The 17,960-nt window shown below is 37.1% G+C and overlaps 1 protein-coding gene and 1 pseudogene across 1 annotated transcript; both read left to right on the forward strand.

Annotated features, from left to right (window-relative positions):
* The first annotated feature begins 5,128 nt into the window (after positions 1-5,128).
* On the forward strand, positions 5,129-7,995 carry LOC114820508 (sugar transport protein MST4-like). The gene is made up of 5 exons (XM_029091334.2): positions 5,129-5,431; positions 5,844-6,166; positions 6,449-6,573; positions 6,684-6,975; positions 7,088-7,995. The coding sequence occupies exons 1-5, from the start codon at positions 5,299-5,301 to the stop codon at positions 7,748-7,750; spliced, it is 1,536 nt and encodes a 511-aa protein (XP_028947167.2). The 5' UTR covers positions 5,129-5,298; the 3' UTR covers positions 7,751-7,995.
* A 1,542-nt stretch (positions 7,996-9,537) lies between these two features.
* On the forward strand, positions 9,538-16,520 carry LOC103453196 (sugar transport protein 13-like; annotated as a pseudogene).
* Positions 16,521-17,960: the final 1,440 nt, after the last annotated feature.

Consider the following 17,960-nt stretch of genomic DNA (forward strand, 5'->3'; position numbering starts at 1 on the left):
AAGGGCAAGTTGGATCTCGTGAGCATCGACATGAATAGCAAGAGAGCTACCACCGTCATGACTCACCACCTCCATCCGAAATCCCCAACGTCATGTGAAGGTCGTCATTGCTGGTGATGAATGCACCTAGGAAGACGGGCCCGTCGAGGCTTCCGTTGCCAGACCAGCTCCCATTTCCTCTCAGAGTTGACTGAGGAGTCCTGGACTTAACCCGCTCGAACTTCTCTTTGGAGAAGGCAGTGGGGAAGATGGTATTGATGACGGCGCTGGTTGGCTTGACTGCGCTAATGTAGAGGAAGCTTGAAGAAGAAAACCCAGATAAGAAAGAAGCAGATCCAGATGGAGAAATACGGGGAGTAGGTGTAACTAGTAATGTTGGGCTTTCTTCTGGTTCTGGTTCTGGTTTTAGAATTATGGGAGGAGAGAGAGACACGAGGGCTTTGTGGAAAGAAAAAGGGAGATAGATAGGAGGAGAGACCGAGAGAGAGAGCGTGTGTGTGTTCTCTGGGAAAGCTTTGGGTTCCTGGGTTTTGCAGATCCACGGTGGACAGTGGTGAGGTTATGAAGGTTTCACGGTGGTGAGATGAAAAATTGAGAGGGAACCGACATAGTTTTTTGTGTCGTTTCCCACAGACGGCGCCAAATGTTGATGCACAAAATAAGTGAGGACTTTGGTACAACATAAAATGTTAAGTTTGTGACCTTCGCTAGATTGTTCCGGTCACTAGTGTAGATAAGTATGTAAATGGATAGAAACAGAGAAACAAACACAAGATGTACGTGGTTCACCCAGATTGACTACGTCCACGGAGTAGAAAAGTTCTCATTAATTGTGAATGGTTTACACAAGTACATAGGTTCAAGCTCTCCTTTTGTGAGTACTAGTGAATAATTTAGTACAAATGACATTAGGAAATATTGTGAAAGAATGATCTCTATTTATAAAAGAGAGTTTCTAGTTTCATTCTGACATTGACACATGTCGTGATGTGATTGGCTTCTGATGTCGACACGTGTCGCGCTGTGATTGGCCTTCTGGTTGGAAGGAAACTCTTATGGGTCCTTGACGGTATAACGTTGACCGGTGCTCAATAGTTTCAGGATTGGTAAAGTATGTTACAAACACAGGTATTCTCCACCAAAGTCAAACCTTAAGGTAATAATCTTTGTGCACAAAGAATTTTCAACCATAGATTTGTATTGAATAAAAGTGGACAATACATCAGACTTGTATTTCAATGGATAGAACTAGCAATATCTTGTATAGTCATCCACAAAGATGACATATTACTTGAAACCTTGAGTAGAGGTTGTGGGTGAAGGACCCCAGACATCTGTATGAATGAGTTCTAAAGGTTTGCTAGTTGTACAAAGTGTAGAGACAAAAGAAAGCCTAGAACATTTAACTAGAGCATAATCTAAGCAAAAAGACTTAGTAGCATTGGATGAAATTGAAATACAAGATTGAGATGATATTGTATTGACAATCTTAACAGAAGGATGACCCAATCAATTGTGCCAGAGATATTTTCAGGCTTTCATAGATGCAGTAAGTGCTTTAGAAGAACCATGTGTTTATGATGAGAAAAGGAATGGATAGAAACCATGCTTAACTGGTCCTTTAAAGCGCATCATCCTTGAAGAAATATCATTCATAGTGAAGTGAGAAGGATAAAGATGCAAATAATAGTGATTATCAATCAGGAATTGATTTGCATATAGTAGATTGTGTTTCAAATTAGGAACATATAAGACTTTATTCAGATTAAAGGCACTAGTAGAAGTATTCAAAACAGTAAAGCCAGAGTAAGTGTTGGGCAAACTTGTTCTAGACCAGTGTATGCTTCAGGGTTTTGCAGAGTAGTATAAAAGTTGGTCACATGGAAGGTGGCTCCTGAATCCACAATCCAAGTAGGAGTGGAAAATGATGTGTTTTCAACCATTGTTGAATAAAAAGATTTCCCACCATAAGCCAGATTCATGCGATGAGGACAATCACAAGCCTCATGATCAAACTAATGACACATCTGGTAGGAGTTCTTCTTGTTGTAGGAAGAAAAGATATTTCGACCTCCACGATTATAACGCTGATTATTGTTGTTTGAGCGATTGTAATTGCTGGACCTCTGATTATTAAAGAATCTAGATTTTCCTCGATTAAAGTTTCCACGATTGTGATTATACCCGTTCCACGACCTTCATTGGTAAATGTAAGAGCCTGAGCAACAAATACTTGAGAGGTAGGATTTGATGCAGGAAATGGAAGAATATTAGCAGAGGTATTTAAAGCCTGAAATGATGATGATTCAGAGGAACTTTTCTTGCGATTTGTCAACTGTATCTCTTTGTTAAGGAGTAGACCATGAAGTTCATCAGTTGTGGTGGATCCAAGGCGAAATTGAATGGCATCAACAAACGAATCATACTCAGGAGGAAGATCACGAAGAGTAACCGAAATCAAATCTGAGTCGTCAACCAGAGAATCGGCTTTAACAAAGGCATAAGGGATGGCCTCAATTTGTTGAAGGTATTAAGTAGCAGTAGATTCACCTTTGGTAAGATTACGAAGGTGAGATTGAAGCTCATGAATGTGAGATTGAGAGGCCGTGGCAAGCCTTGATTCCAATTTCGTCCAAAGTTCACGAGCTGAATTCACACCGACAGTGTAAGGAATGAGAGATTCAGAGAGTGTAGAGTTGATCTAGATGAGAATATTCTGATCATTCTCATACCAAGCAACATATGAGGGATTGAGGATGCGATTTCCTGAAGAATCAAAACAGAACTGAGGCGATGCGGCCATGGATCCATCAATCAGGCCAGTCAAATTGTACCGACGGAAAATTGGAGCAAATAGAGCACTCCAGGTCATATAATTGGTGGTGTTGAGTTTGATTGGCACCATGGATCCAATTTTTGGATTGTAATTGAGGAGGGGATCGAAGAATTAGGGTTTGGAGGTGCAGTCAGAAGAGGATGAACTTGAGAATCCGATTTCGACGAAGGAGATGCAGAGGTCACCATTAACAGATATCGATGAAGGAGGATCGAAGATCTCAAAGCACGATAAAAAAAAAACAATCAAGAAATCAAAGAGAGATGCAGAGATCGATCAAGAATCAATCTGAGAAGAAGGAGGTCGCAGAGAAAAGTGCGACGTTTGGGGATCGAAGAAGAGAGAGAGTCGTGAGACAGTTAGGCGGATGATACCATAATAGGAAAATTATCTTTTCATTTCATGAAGAATAATTTTACACTTTGAGTATATATATATACAATTATATTGTAACCACTAAGATATCTAAAATATAACTAACTAAAAATATCTTAACCACTAAGTAATATCTCTAGATAGTGTAGTTACAATATTGCCCTTTATACTCCATTGCCTACATAGTCATTAATTCTAAAACAATCTCCTCTTTCCGGCCCTTAACACATCAGACAAACTCAGTCCCATTCTAAGTTCACGAGATCCCATTTATCTGAGTTGGAATCCAAACAACCATGTCTTTGTAGACATGTAAATTTTGGTGAAATAAATACTCACCAACACATTAAAATTTCGATATGCCAAAGCTTATGTGGCATGCGCCGTGTCTCTCACAAATCGTACACATGGCACATGACTCATTAAAACCGAACAAGTCATCAAGAATAACACGCGTTGACATTTGGAGGAAAGTAATTAAGGAATTATCTTTATCAATTATTTATTTATTTTTTTGAATAATAATTGATTTAAATTTAAAACAAATGAAAAAGCCAAATCGGGGAAGATTGGCCAAATAATGATGAAATGTGTGCTTTATTTGATATAAATGAAAGATTATTGATGAACTCAATGACGAACCAAGCCCAAATCAAGTCTTGGCTCTTTCGTCAATTAATCAAGTCTATAATAAAGACCAAATCAAGTCTCACTCAAGACTTGGAGAGCCTAAAAATACGAGGCTCTAAGACAAAGAAAGAACATCTCTCTCTCAGACAAACATCCTCACAATCAGACGCTCAAACTCCCAAACACTTTACACACTCAGAAGACTTAGAAAGCTCTCTGCATTGTTCACAATACTTGTGAAGAACGATCAAGCACCTCTACATATGTCAGTTCCTCCACCGCCTTGAGCCAAACTCTTGCGGCATTTGTTGGTTCGAGATCAAGTCACTACAATCCTTAGATTAATCACTCTACACATATACTTTGCAACCCTAGAGATCGAATCAAAGGATTTAAATTTTGTACTCAGAAATGAGACCCCTAAATTTTACATTAATACAAACATTATTTTATACACGTGTTCTTATTCATTTGTCACAGAAAATTTGTATTTACAGTCTTCTTCAGGCCTCCACCCTTTAATTTGTTCGTAATTGTGCCAATGCAACTACTCTATAAAAGCTAATTTGGCTGCTAGGAGTTCATTGGCACCAGATCTCTTCGGATCCGAGGAGCTACTGAACTTTCTTTAAATACCGATAACATATATCTGCTCGACCTCTGTTTTGTCAACAATTCTCTTACTCTTACAAAGATATTAATACTATTAATATACATCAATAAAACGTATATATAATTAAATCTTAATTAAAAATAGTTTAAACATAAAAATCTTTATTAACTAATATATTTACTTATTACAAATTATTTTATATGTCAAAACATACAAATCTTAATTAACTAGCTAGTATCGTTAAAACAAAACATTTTTCTTATAAATAGAGAAGTCTTAAAATAAAAGGGTAATTAAGAATGCCTACATTTAGAAAAGCAACACTGATTATATAACTTCAATCACTGATAAACTTAGTAAAATGGAAATTTAGATTGCCTACATTTAGCTAATATTAAATCAGAAAACGAGAATAGTTCTAGCTGAATGAGGATCTAATTTTGGGCTGTCTAAATATATCTTGGTCATGAGTAAGACTAAGCAAAGCAACAAGAAGGAAGAGTAGATCAGAGTTGACGCCATGTGGAAAGGTCCTGTCCATGCAACTTACTAAGTCATGACAGTCATCCATTTTATACGTGGTTCACTCTCTGTCGCTTTCAGGTCTTGAGGTCGTCGGGTATATAAAGCCTCTCAAGGACACCTGATTTCACCGAGTTAGTCTTCTTCTTTAGTTGAATTCAGGTCTTCTATATATATATATATATATATATATATTTATATATATAAATATATGTCCACACACTTTTATGTATGTAATTAATTAGATACTACGATTAACTAACGTGTATCAAAGTAAGATCAGTAGTGAACAAAAGAAAAAGAAACAAAGAAAGCAGAAGCAATGGCAGGTGGTGGATTTGGGGCCGCAGGAGGAGGCGCAGACTTTGAGGCAAAGATCACTCCTCTTGTGATCATTTCTTGTATATTGGCCTCTACCGGAGGCCTCATGTTTGGTTATGATGTTGGTATTTCTGGTACGTACCTGAGGTACCTCGTAGTAACGTGCCACTAGTTCATGCATGCCATGCAACTCGATCTAGACAGGGCCTGTTTGGGGTTACTTTTGAAATTTTGGTAGGGTTAACAACACTTTTTGACAACCAAGAATGTTTTTATTGCGTTTGGTGGAAAAACTTAAAACTGCTTGGCAAAAACCACTTAGGCAAGCATTTCTAAAAAAAATGCTTATGAAAAGAAGTGATTCAATTCTTACAAAAACAAGGGGTTTGTGCCAGATAAGCCCCTAGGTAATGCATGCATTTATTACATTCGGTTTTACAAAATAAAGCTCAATTAATCAAGAATTATATTAGCTAGGTGAACGTGAGTATTACTTCATTTATATTATATATGGCTTGTCCGACGAACAAATATATGCAAATGCAGGGGGTGTTACATCGATGCCAGAGTTTCTAAGGGAATTCTTCCCAGGCGTGTATAGGAAGAATCAACATCCTGGACGTGAAAGCAATTATTGTAAATACGATAATCAAGGCTTGCAGTTATTCACGTCTTCACTGTACCTCGCTGCTTTGGTAGCAACCTTCGTCGCCATGCACACTACCAAATCGCTAGGTCGAAAGTTAACCATGTTGATGGCTGGCATTTTCTTTCTGATCGGAACAGTTTTTAATTTTGCTGCCCAGAACCTTGCCATGCTTATCATTGGAAGGATCTTACTTGGTTGTGGAGTTGGTTTTGCTAACCAGGTTCAAATAGCAAACTCTAAGGATAATGCTAGAGAGACTAAATTTTTAAACTAAATTTGCGAACTAGATGATGTGTCACTAATAGGAAATAAGCATGTTAAAACACTCAAGCTATAATCCAATTATCAACAACCACATCATTTAGTTTACAAAATTTAGTTTAGAGATTTAGTCACCCTAGCATTACCAAAACTCTAAATTATATTAATGATATTAACTATATATGTTAATCAGTAAATATTTTCTATCTAACTAATTAAGTTATATATATATATGATACAGGCGGTGCCACTTTTCCTTTCAGAGATTGCACCCACAAGAATTCGTGGGGCACTTAACATACTCTTCCAACTCATGTGCACTATTGGCATTCTTGTAGCAAACATGATCAATTATGGAACTTCCAAGTAATTAAGCCAGCTCCCAACTTCACCCAAGTTATTATTAAATATAGCGCGCGCACATAATTCCAAGTACTTACTAATCATAATGTTTATTTAAATCATTTGTGTTGCAGAATTAAAGGGAACTATGGATGGAGGATATCACTAGGTTTGGCTGGTGTGCCGGCCATCTTGCTAACTGTGGGCTCTCTAATTGTGGTAGACACTCCGAACAGTTTGATTGCTCGTGGTAAGTTAGAGGAAGGAAAAGCAATTCTTAAAAGGATTCGGGGTGTGGACAATGTCGAACCAGAGTTTTTAGAAATTGTTGAGGCAAGTCGTGTGGCTCAAGAAGTGAAAAGTCCCTTAAAAAATCTCATGAAGCGTAGGAACAGGCCTCAGTTGGTCATTTCAATTTGCATGCAGGTGCCTATGTGAGAGTTAACTAGTTATATCTACATAAGTATATCATAATTTGGAGCCTTACTAGTAATGTATATCATATAGTCTGACATGTTATGTTTCTACGTATGTACAGATTTTTCAGCAATGCACTGGCATTAATGCAGTCATGTTCTATGCTCCTGTTTTGTTCAGCACCTTGGGATTCAAAACCGATGCTTCCCTTTACTCATCTGCAATAACAGGAGCCGTCAACGTCCTTTCAACCATTGTATCAATCTACTTTGTGGACAGAGCTGGCCGCCGTGTACTCCTGCTAGAAGCAGGTGTCCAAATGTTTCTTTCTCAAGTGGTGATTACAATTGTGCTGGGACTCAAAGTTAAGGACGATGTTAACAACCTTGGACATGGATTAGGAATCCTTGTGCTGGTTTTTGTGTGCAGTTTTGTTGCCTCCTTTGCATGGTCTTGGGGACCTCTTGGGTGGTTGATCCCTAGTGAGATTTTCCCACTAGAGGCTCGTTCAGCTGGCCAGAGTGTGGCTGTCTTTTTTAACATGCTGTTCACATTTATTATAGCGCAGGCCTTCCTATCGATTCTTTGCCACATGAAATTTGCCATTTTCTTGTTCTTTGCAGCTTGGGTCTTCGTCATGACAATCTTTGTAATCTTTTTAATTCCGGAGACCAAGGGAATACCCATTGAAGAGATGACTGAAAGAGTCTGGAAGAAACACTGGTTCTGGAAGCAATATATGGATGAGGTCGAAGATGATCCCAAGGGCAAGGCTGATGCTTGAACCATCTTTACCCTCTTATTCCTCTGCCTGCCAGTTTATTAGTTTAAGGCTGAGGGGTTCTTCATTAGTTATAGGAAGTAGCTTCATAGTGCACGCTCTCTGCATGCCTTTTCTTTGACATGGCTTCATTTCATTAAAACTAAATCAAGCAAAGGTATACATTACTTTAGCTTGGAGAATAAGCTCTCTGCATGTGATCAAATGCAATTTTTTTCTTATCCAATTAATGCAAATTTTAAAGGTTATGTTGTGTCTCCTTAATTAATTATTTTACTACTCTAATTGCGCATTAAACAACAAACCGTATGTACGTATAATATTTTAATTTCTACCGAAAATATGACTTTAGCCCCTGAAATTAAATTTTCTTCACAAAAAATCCGTCATAAGTTTTTTACTCAAATAAAACCCATTAACTAGATTTCACATCAGCAAATTCATTAATTATATTTGACTTTACACATTTAAAAATTTTTTATGCCCAAAACACCCCTATCTGAATGTTTGATGTACACAATTAGTTCCATATAGATTGTCAGAGAGAATTAATGATTTTACGAAAAATAATAAATAATAAATTTATTGCCTAATATATAATAACAACAAAACATGCCTAATATATGTAATAATACATGCTTAGTTAAGTCAACAAACTATATTTTACATATAAATGTAGGTAAATTATTTCACACACATATATATAACCAAAAAAAAAAAAACATGCCTAGTATACGTAAAAATTCATGCAAAATAATTTACCTACAAAAAATGTTATTTGATTCAGTGCACCTATTATTCAAATTTTAAAATGTTAGATTGCTTAAAAAAAAAAGCAAAATAATTTCCCAATTATATGTAAAATACATACAAAATAATTTACCTACATAATAAAGTAAACCCAATGTATGAAAAATACATGCAAACTAATGTACCTACATAAAAAAAATGTTATTATTTTATTCAATACTATTTTACCTATTCTTTTGTACACATAATAATAAAATGTGCCCAATATATATGATGATACCTACAAAATATATGTTATTTGCTCATCATAAATTTACATATAGGTAGATTAATTAGTATAATATGTTTGATCATATATGTAGTATTGTGCATATATTTGAACGTATAGTAGTACTATATATGTAGGTAAACTATCTATCTATCTATATATATATATATATATATATATATATATATATATATATATATATATATATATAGCTTATGGTAGTATTATATAAGTTTGAACGTATATATGTATATATATGTGTGTGTGTTAGGGGTAATAATCTGCAATAAATTATTTATTCATTGTAATTAAGGCGAGTAATAATATTTATTGATTTATTTTGAATATTGTGGTACAAGTTGTAAATATTTTGTATTAATAGTTCAATTACTTTCCTACATGGCAATCACTTTTAAATTTAGGTTTTATTTGAATGTTTATAATTAGATGAGTTTTTATATAAGAAATAAGAGTTGCAAGGGTCTATATCTAAAGAATCCAAATGTGGCCCTTTTCTAATAATACTCCGGATACACTCGATCAACTTTAGTTACAACAAACTTCTTTTTAATGCCTAACCAAGTATATCGACAAAGAATCCCAACCATGTATTACGCTTTGCCACTGCCTAAATAATCCATTTTCTACGCCGTTCACTTGCTGTTGCCTTAAGGTCATATCTGTTGACTTGTATAGTTTCCTGTAATTTAGGATTTCCTAGTTTAGGATGGATCCCGTGTAATATGGGAGAAATCTCTTTGTAATCTCCTGTAATTTTTCTTCCCCATTTGGTTAGGATTAAGATTGTATATTATACATTTTCCTGAGAAGAATAAACATATCATTCTAAGCATTCTCTTCTTAGCACCAGAGCCAGGTCAAAAAAAAAAAAAAAAGGAAAAAACCCCTAGTTACGATAGCATTGTCGTGGCTCAACCGTGTTTGGTGCGACGACCTTGATTAGCGAGCAATTATTGGTGTTGCTATCGCTCGATCAGTGAGCGACTATTGTCGTTGCTACCCTTTCTAAATTCAGAACGAACAACAAGCGACACCTTCGTTGCTAACCTGAATTTGTCGAATCATTTCACTCTTCGTTGTGTGACACGACAGACTAGTTGGTCTGTTTGCTTCTGATTTGATTAGAAGCCGTGAAGGATTGCACTGATTACAGCTTAAACGACTTGTGCCTCTGCGCCGTACCTGACTCGAGGTCCGATGACCCACGAACAAATGCAGATCTCGACCCACTGGAATTGCTATCTGAACCTCGAAGCCACATCGAACCCTGACCTGCATCTGCACTGCTGCAATCCTGAGCTTTGATATGTACTCGCATCTTCTGTGACTTCTATCAGCCATAAAGAACCAACCATCACCGCTACTCCAATCTGTTTTGAACTGCTGCTATTTTCCTCACTAGAGTCTTGAACCAAGGAGAATCAAAATGGAAGAGAAAAAAACTAATGGTGTTAGGCATTTTTTAATCTTTTTTGGCCCATACTGATTGCGACTGTGCTTGGGCCAAGTATATTTGGAGATTGGGCTTTTATCCATCACTTACTTTGTACCGAGAGCAATGGTAGGCCGAACTCGTCGAATCAATAGTAACCAGTCCAAAATTCTTGGACATTCTTCTTATCGTCCATCTAGCAAATGTTCTCACTGCGGTTTGGAAGGACATTCGAAAAATCGATGTTTCAAGCTTATTGGTTATCTTGATAATTGGGACAAGACTTGTGACCCCCGTTATGACAAGTCGCGTGCATTGATTGCTGAAGTTAAGGTAACTTCTGATCATATAGGTAAAAATGGTAAGGCTTTAAATGTTTCTACATCTGTTACGAATAATACATGGATAATTGATTATGGTGCTACTGAACATATGATTTGTGATTCTAGACAGGTACAAACCCTAAAACCATCCACTAAAATTGTCGTTAGTGTTGCCAATGGTAATGTTGCCCCAATTATTGGGGAAGGCGATGTCTCACTTTTTGATACCCTGAATCTTGATTGTGTACTCGTTGTTTCTTCTCTTGACTATAATTTATTATTTGTTGCTCAAATAACTATCACCCTACCTTGTCTTGTGATTTTTTGTCATTCTTTTTGTATTTTTAAGGATATTCGTACTCGCAAGACGATTGGTTATGGTATTAGGAAGGGAAAGCTTTACTACTTGGGGAGAAGCTTTCACCTTAGCTGGGTATCTCATGAATCGTGTTCCATCTCGGTTAGTCAACTTTAACTCTTTCTTTATATGTTGATGCTCCTACAGTTCCTAATCTTCCACCTCACGTGTTTGGCTATGTGGCTTTCGTTCATCTTCATAAACAACTGAGAGGTAAGCTTGAACCTTAGGCTTTACGATGTGTGTTTGTGGGGTATGCCTCAATTAAAAAAAGGTATCGTTGTTATCACCATTCGACGAAAAAATTGTTTCACTATGGATGTTGCGTTTCATGAGAATGATATGTACTTTGCCAATCTCGAGTCTGCACTTCAGAGGGAGATTTAGACAAAAGTTCAAACTCTTGATTACCAAATATAGATAATGTGAATGATTTGGATTTAAGTGGTGATGTCTTGGAAATAAGTGGTGATCATTCACACACAAACAATGATGTGAATGAATTGGAACTGAGTGGTAATGTCTTGGAGACAAATGGTGATCATTCACATGCAATGTTGAAAATCTTGAAAGGGACGAGTCGACATCGCCAGATAACTCACTGCCTGATAGCTCACTGCCAGTTTCCTCACTACCAGATAGTCATGTGTCACCAACTACCTCACAGTTAACCTTGAGTCCCAATAACCATAATTAATCATCTTCGATCTCAGATGCACCACCACCACGTCGTCTCCTTGATCGTGTCAACCGAGGTATTCCTAAACTTACTTATGAAGCTGACACTAAATGCAAAACTAGGTATTCGGTGAGTAAGCCCAACCCTGAGTCTAATGTGCTATACCTATTAAGTAATTATGTGTCTACCAATCACCTATCAGAATCAAATAAGTCATTTGTGCATCAATTATCTACTATATCTATTCTTAACAGTGTGCATGAGGCTTTTGCTGATCCACGTTGGCAAGCAGCAATGAATGAAATGTTGAAGTCTTTGAAGAAGAATGCTACCTGGGAGATTACAAACTTCTAGCTGGCAAGAAACTTGTGGGATGCAAATGTGTCTATACAGTGAAGTACAAAGCTGACGGGACGGTGGATCGCTTTAAGGCAAGACTACTAGCAAAAAGATATACTAAAAAATATGGAATTGACTATACAGATACATTTACCTTTATGGCCAAGATCAATACAGTCTGTGTTTTGTTATCCTTGGCTGCAAATCTTAATTGGCCATTACAGCAGTTCGACATGAAGAATGCCTTCTTGTATGGGGATTTGACATAAGAGATTTACATGGAACTCCCACCAGGGAGTAACGTTCCAGATATGCATAGACAAAAGGTGTGCAGGCTTCAAAAATCATTGTATAGGTTGAAATAGTCCCTAGGAGCATGGTTCGGTAGATTTACCAAGTCTATGAAAGCATTTGGATATAAGCAAAGTAATTGTGATCACACGCTGTTCTTAAAACGTCGGAATGGAAAGCTTACAACACTCATTGTCTATGTGGATGACATGGTAGTTACCAGTAATGATCCAGATGAGCGTGCAGCCTTGCAAAAATATTTAAGTACATAATTCAAGATGAATGATCTTGGGTCTCTGAAATATTTTCTCGGGATTGAGGTATCAAAGAGCAAGTCAGGAATCTTCCTGTCACAGAGAAAGTATATTCTTGATCTGTTATAAGAAATTAGCATGTCAGCATGCAAACCCCTGACTACTCCGTTGGTAGAAGGAATGAAGCTGAGCATTGATCTAAACCAAGTATCGGTGGATACGGAGAGGTATCAATGGTTAGTGGGAAGATTAATGTCTTTGGCACATACTAGACCAAACCTTGCTCATGCCTTGAGTGTCGTTAGTCAATACATGCATGATCCAAGAGAATAACACATGAATGCAGTTATGAGAATATTGAGTTATTTAAAAGGAAGTCCGGGGAAAAGGGATTTTATTTAAGAAGAATGGTCATTTCAGTATTAAAGGTTATACGGATGCTGATTGGGCTAGTTTGAGTGATAATAGGCGCTTAACATCAGGTTACTTCACCGTTGTTGGTGGAAATATGGTTACTTGGAGAAGCAAGAAGCAGGGAGTAGTAGCAAGGTCAAGTGCAAAAGTGGAATACAGAAGTATGGCCCTTGGTATTTGTGAGATTTTATGGCTTAAACTACTACTACAAGATTTGGGTGTCAAACATAGTCAACTGATGAAGTTGTTTTGTGATAATAAGGCTGCTCGCGATATTGCTCGTAATCCAGTGCAAGATGATAGAACTAAACATGTAGAGGTTGACAGGTTCTTTATTAAAGAAAAGTTAGAAGGTAAAATAATTGAAGTGCCTCCAATTAGAACTGAAGATCAAATAGCTGACATTCTCACCAAAGCAGTTTCTAGTGAACAGTTCTCTAAGTTTCTAGACAAGTTGGGCATGTGTAACATATATGCACCAACTTGAGGGGGAGTGTTGATTTGTATAGTTTCCTATAATTTACGATTTCCTAGTTTAGGATGGATCCCATGTAATCTAGGAGAAATCTCTTCATAATCTCCTGTAATTATTCTTCCCTATTTGGTTAGGATTAAGATTGTATATATTATACATCTTCCTGCAAAGAATAAACATATCATTCAAAGCATTCTCTTCTATATCTAGTATATAAACCCCCCTCTAGGACACACTTTTCATTGTACCGAGCTATTCAAACCTTTTCCATGAGGTCGTTAATGAGTAATTTAAAATCCACACTTCAACCAAATTAGATACTGAGAGTTAAGGCGCAGCCAAAGTAAGTAATTAATTCTGAAGCAGAAGCCATGGCCGGCGGTTGATTTGCGGCCTCCTCAGGAGGCGGAGACTTCGAAGCAAAGATCACACCTCTTGTGATCATATCGTGCATAATGGCCGCAAGCGGAGGCCTCATGTTCGGCTATGATGTTGGCATTTCAGGTTCACACAAATGCACACTTATACAATTAACTATTCACGTTTTTTCTTAAAAAAAATGATTAGAGTTTATGGATAATTAATTTTGTTGAATTCGTATATGGTTATATAATGCAGGGGGCGTTACATCCATGCCCCATTTCCAAAAGAAATTCTTCCCGGCTGTGTATAGGAAGACTCAAGAACCTGGACTAGAGAGCAACTACTGCAAATATGAAAATCAAGGCTTGCAGGTGTTCACATCTTCATTGTACCTGGCTGCTTTAATATCAACCTTCATTGCGTCGTACACAACCAGATCACTAGGCCGAACTAAGTTGATTGCTGGGATATTTTTCGTAGTTGGAGCAGTTTTTAATGGTGCAGTAATACCTTCTCATGCTTATCATTGGGAGGATCTTGCTTGGTTGTGGAGTTGGTTTTGCTAACCAGGTGCAAACCATAAAATCTTAATCTTATCTTCTTTTAAAGAAAAATATTCTTTTTTGTTTATAAATTACCTGCTTCTTGACTGCTGACTAGGATTTGCATGATGTCTAGCTACCTTTTCCTATTACATGCCTTGAACACAATATAATTACTGATCAACGTAATATATTTACAGGCAGTTCCGCTTTTCCTTTCGGAAATTGCACCAACAAGAAGTCGAGGGGCACTTAACATCCTCTTCCAACTCGATCAATATTACCATTGGCATTCTTTTTGCAAACCTTATCAATTACGGAACTAACAAGTAAGCCGGGCCAATCTTGCTAGCTAATTCAAAAGACAAAATCTGAAGTTCTGAGACAACAAATTTTAGTGTAGTAATTTGTTCCAATCACTTGAAAGAATATACAACTAAGTAATATTTTGTGTTACCATACATGCGCAGAATTACGGGAGGATATGGATGGAGGGTATCGCTGGGTTTGGCTGGGATTCCTGCAGGTTTGCTAACCTTGGGGTCGCTCGTTGTGGTAGATACTCCTAACAGTTTGATTGAACGAGGTAAGTTGGAGGAAGGAAAAGCAGTTCTTAAAAGGATTCGTGGTGTCGACAATGTGGATCCAGAATTCTTAGAGATTGTTGAGGCAAGTCGGGTGGCTAAAGAAGTGAAGAATCCCTTCCAAAATCTCCTTAAGCGTAGGAACAGGCCACAACTGGTCATTGCAGTTATGATGCAGGTGTTCCAACAATTCACTGGCATCAATGCAGTCATGTTCTACGCTCCGGTTTTATTCCAGACCTTCGGGTTCAAGAGTGATGCTTCCCTATACTCAGCGGTTATAACAGGAGCTGTCAACGTGCTGTCAACCGTTGTATTAATCTACTTTGTCGACAAAGCTGGTCGCCGTGTTCTCTTGTTAGAAGCCGGTGTCCAGATGTTCCTTTCTCAATTGGTGGTTGCAATAGTTATGGGACTCAGAGTCCAGGATAACTCTAACAACCTTACTCCAGGCTTGGCAATCCTTGTAGTGGTTATGGTCAGCAGCTTTGTGTCTTCCTTTGCATGGTTTTGGGGACCTCTTGGGTGGTTGATCCCTAGTGAGACATTTCCCCTAGAGGCTCGCTCGGCCGGCCAGAGTGTGGCTGTGTGCATCAACATGTTCTTCACCTTTATTATAGCACAAGCCTTCCTCTCAATGCTTTGCCATATGAAGTTTGGCATTTTTTTGTTCTTCACTGCTTGGGTTCTTGTCATGACAACCTTTGCCATGTTCTTAATTCATGAGACCAAGCATGTCCCGATCGAAGAGATGATAGAAAGAGTCTGGAAACAACATTGGTTCTGGAAGAGATTCATGGGTGACTTTGAAGATGATCGCAAGGCATATGCTTGAACTAAGATTTTACAAGATTCCGGACTCTGAGGCTTCGAAGTTCTTCTTTTAGTTCAACTAGCGTCACAACACGAGCTCTCTTTACATGCCAAATGTTTGTTTAGTTAATGTTTTGAGAGGTCTTAGTAGCAGGTTGGCACAGCTGAAATTATATATAAAAAAAATAAATAAATAAAAAAGCAGCTATGAAAAAATGTTGGGGGTGTAAAATGTGTTTGGTAAATGTAAAAATAAGTGCTTTTTTTCCAAGTTCTAACCAAAATAAGCAGAAAAATGGAAGCAGCATTTTGCTGCTCCTCAAAACCAGCTTTATTTTCAAAGTAGGCAGATGAACAATAAAGTTTAATGAAACTTTCTTAAACCCAATTACACCCTCTTTCTCCTTCTCGCTTCCCTCATTGTATCAAATCATCGAATCCGATTGTTTGAGAGGACGAGGTCCCTCAGCGAGTTGAATCCGGCACTTGATGCAAGCTGAAGATATACGGGATGAAGGATTGACTGTTGATTACCAAGGTCGAATTCAAAGAGCACCAAGGTCAAATTCAAAGAGCTCCATTTCATTGACACGGTCAAATTCAGAGAGCTCCGACGAATTCAGAGAGCTCCATTCATTGACACAGAGAGACAGCTCGTGAAAACCATGGTCAAATTCATCATCTCGAGCCCGAAGCACGCGGATTCGAACAACAATTTCTTCTCCGGGAATGAGACAAGACGGAGGAAAAAGAACCCAAATGGGAATTCTTTCTCTTCGTGCTGAAATCTGTCGTCGATTTTGGTGATTGGGAAGGGAAGAGAACAGAGGGTTGGAGGGGAGGGATTTGGATCTTGAGCTGTGACCCGAAAATGACGAAGATTGAAGATGAAATTATAAATAAAAAATAAAATAAATTATTATTTCACATTTGATATTATATAATTTTAGTCATTTATTATAGTTGCAACAGTTTTAAATAAAGTTTACCAAATACTTGAACATTATTTTTTTTTTTTTTGTTAAAAGCACTTTTACAATAAAAATTTATTAAACATTTAACTGTTTTATTTTACAACTGATTATTTTTATAACACAGTAAAAATAATTTTTTTTATAAAAAAACACATTATTACCAAACTAGCCCTTAAGCTTTCCACAATATATTGTTGGACTTCCCTTTTGGATTGTATTCTTTCGATCTCTTTTCAAAAGTACTTTTCTTTTGTATTTTAATCTTTCAATCTCGTTTTTCAATTCAGTAGTCGGATGCAGTTGCCATTAATTGTTTTTAATGCGTTATTTGTTCATATGAATTGTAGAGATTTTTTTTTTCTTTTTGAACTCAACTTTTGTTTCTTTACACTGAAAATGAAAATTAAATATGCATTTTCTAATTTACTCCAGTTTGTTTTTTTTTTTTTTTTTTTTGGTAAAAGTGCGAATAAATAGATGTAAAATAAAGTTGTGAAGCTACCTTGTAAATAAAGTCAAGAGGAAAGAATGAATTATTTTTTAGTCATTTAACATATTTATAGCAATTTATATAAAAATTTACCACATACTCAGATATTAGTTTTTTTTTTTTGTTAAAACCACTTTTACCAACCCAAAAAGCAATTTATATAAACGATCTGTCATCCACAATCTCTCTCTCTCTCTCTCGCACATCATCTTAGCCATCTACGAACCCAAAAAGCCTAAATATTCTGATGAAATTAAAACATAACTTGTGCACAAGTGGCCCTCTGCCATAGTGGTAGATAAGAGTGTTGTCTTTGCACCTTGACATGGATTCAAATCTCGTCGACTCTCTAATCTAACATCTAATCTAACAAATTTATCGCTTGAACAAAAAAATACAAAACTTGTGGCAAAACATCAAAGTAGATATTGCAGCAAAGTTTGAGAGGATTAAAAAGGAACTCTCTGAATTGAAGAAGTCACAAGAACGTGACGACCTTTCACACAAGAAGTCACTGGTAAACAAATCAAATGAGTAGAAAAGAAAAGAAATGGATTGCAAACTTGGAATCTTATTTCATAGACTTTACACTAGTACTATAAAATTGTCAAGACAACTACATATAACTTGAAAATATCACAAGTCATACTTAATTTTTTCTATTACCTAGCACGAGGCCTTTTGGAAGCTCACTGGCTTCGGGTTCCATCGGAACTCCGAAGTTAAGCGAGTTCGGGCGAGAGCATTTCCAGGATGGGTGATCTCCTAGGAAGTTTTTGTTTGAGTTCCCAGAAACAAAACCAAACCATGAGGGTGTGTTCGGGGTCCAAAGCAGACAATATC

Source organism: Malus domestica, chromosome 13, assembly GCF_042453785.1.
Source record: "Malus domestica chromosome 13, GDT2T_hap1".
Taxonomy (NCBI): domain Eukaryota; kingdom Viridiplantae; phylum Streptophyta; class Magnoliopsida; order Rosales; family Rosaceae; genus Malus; species Malus domestica.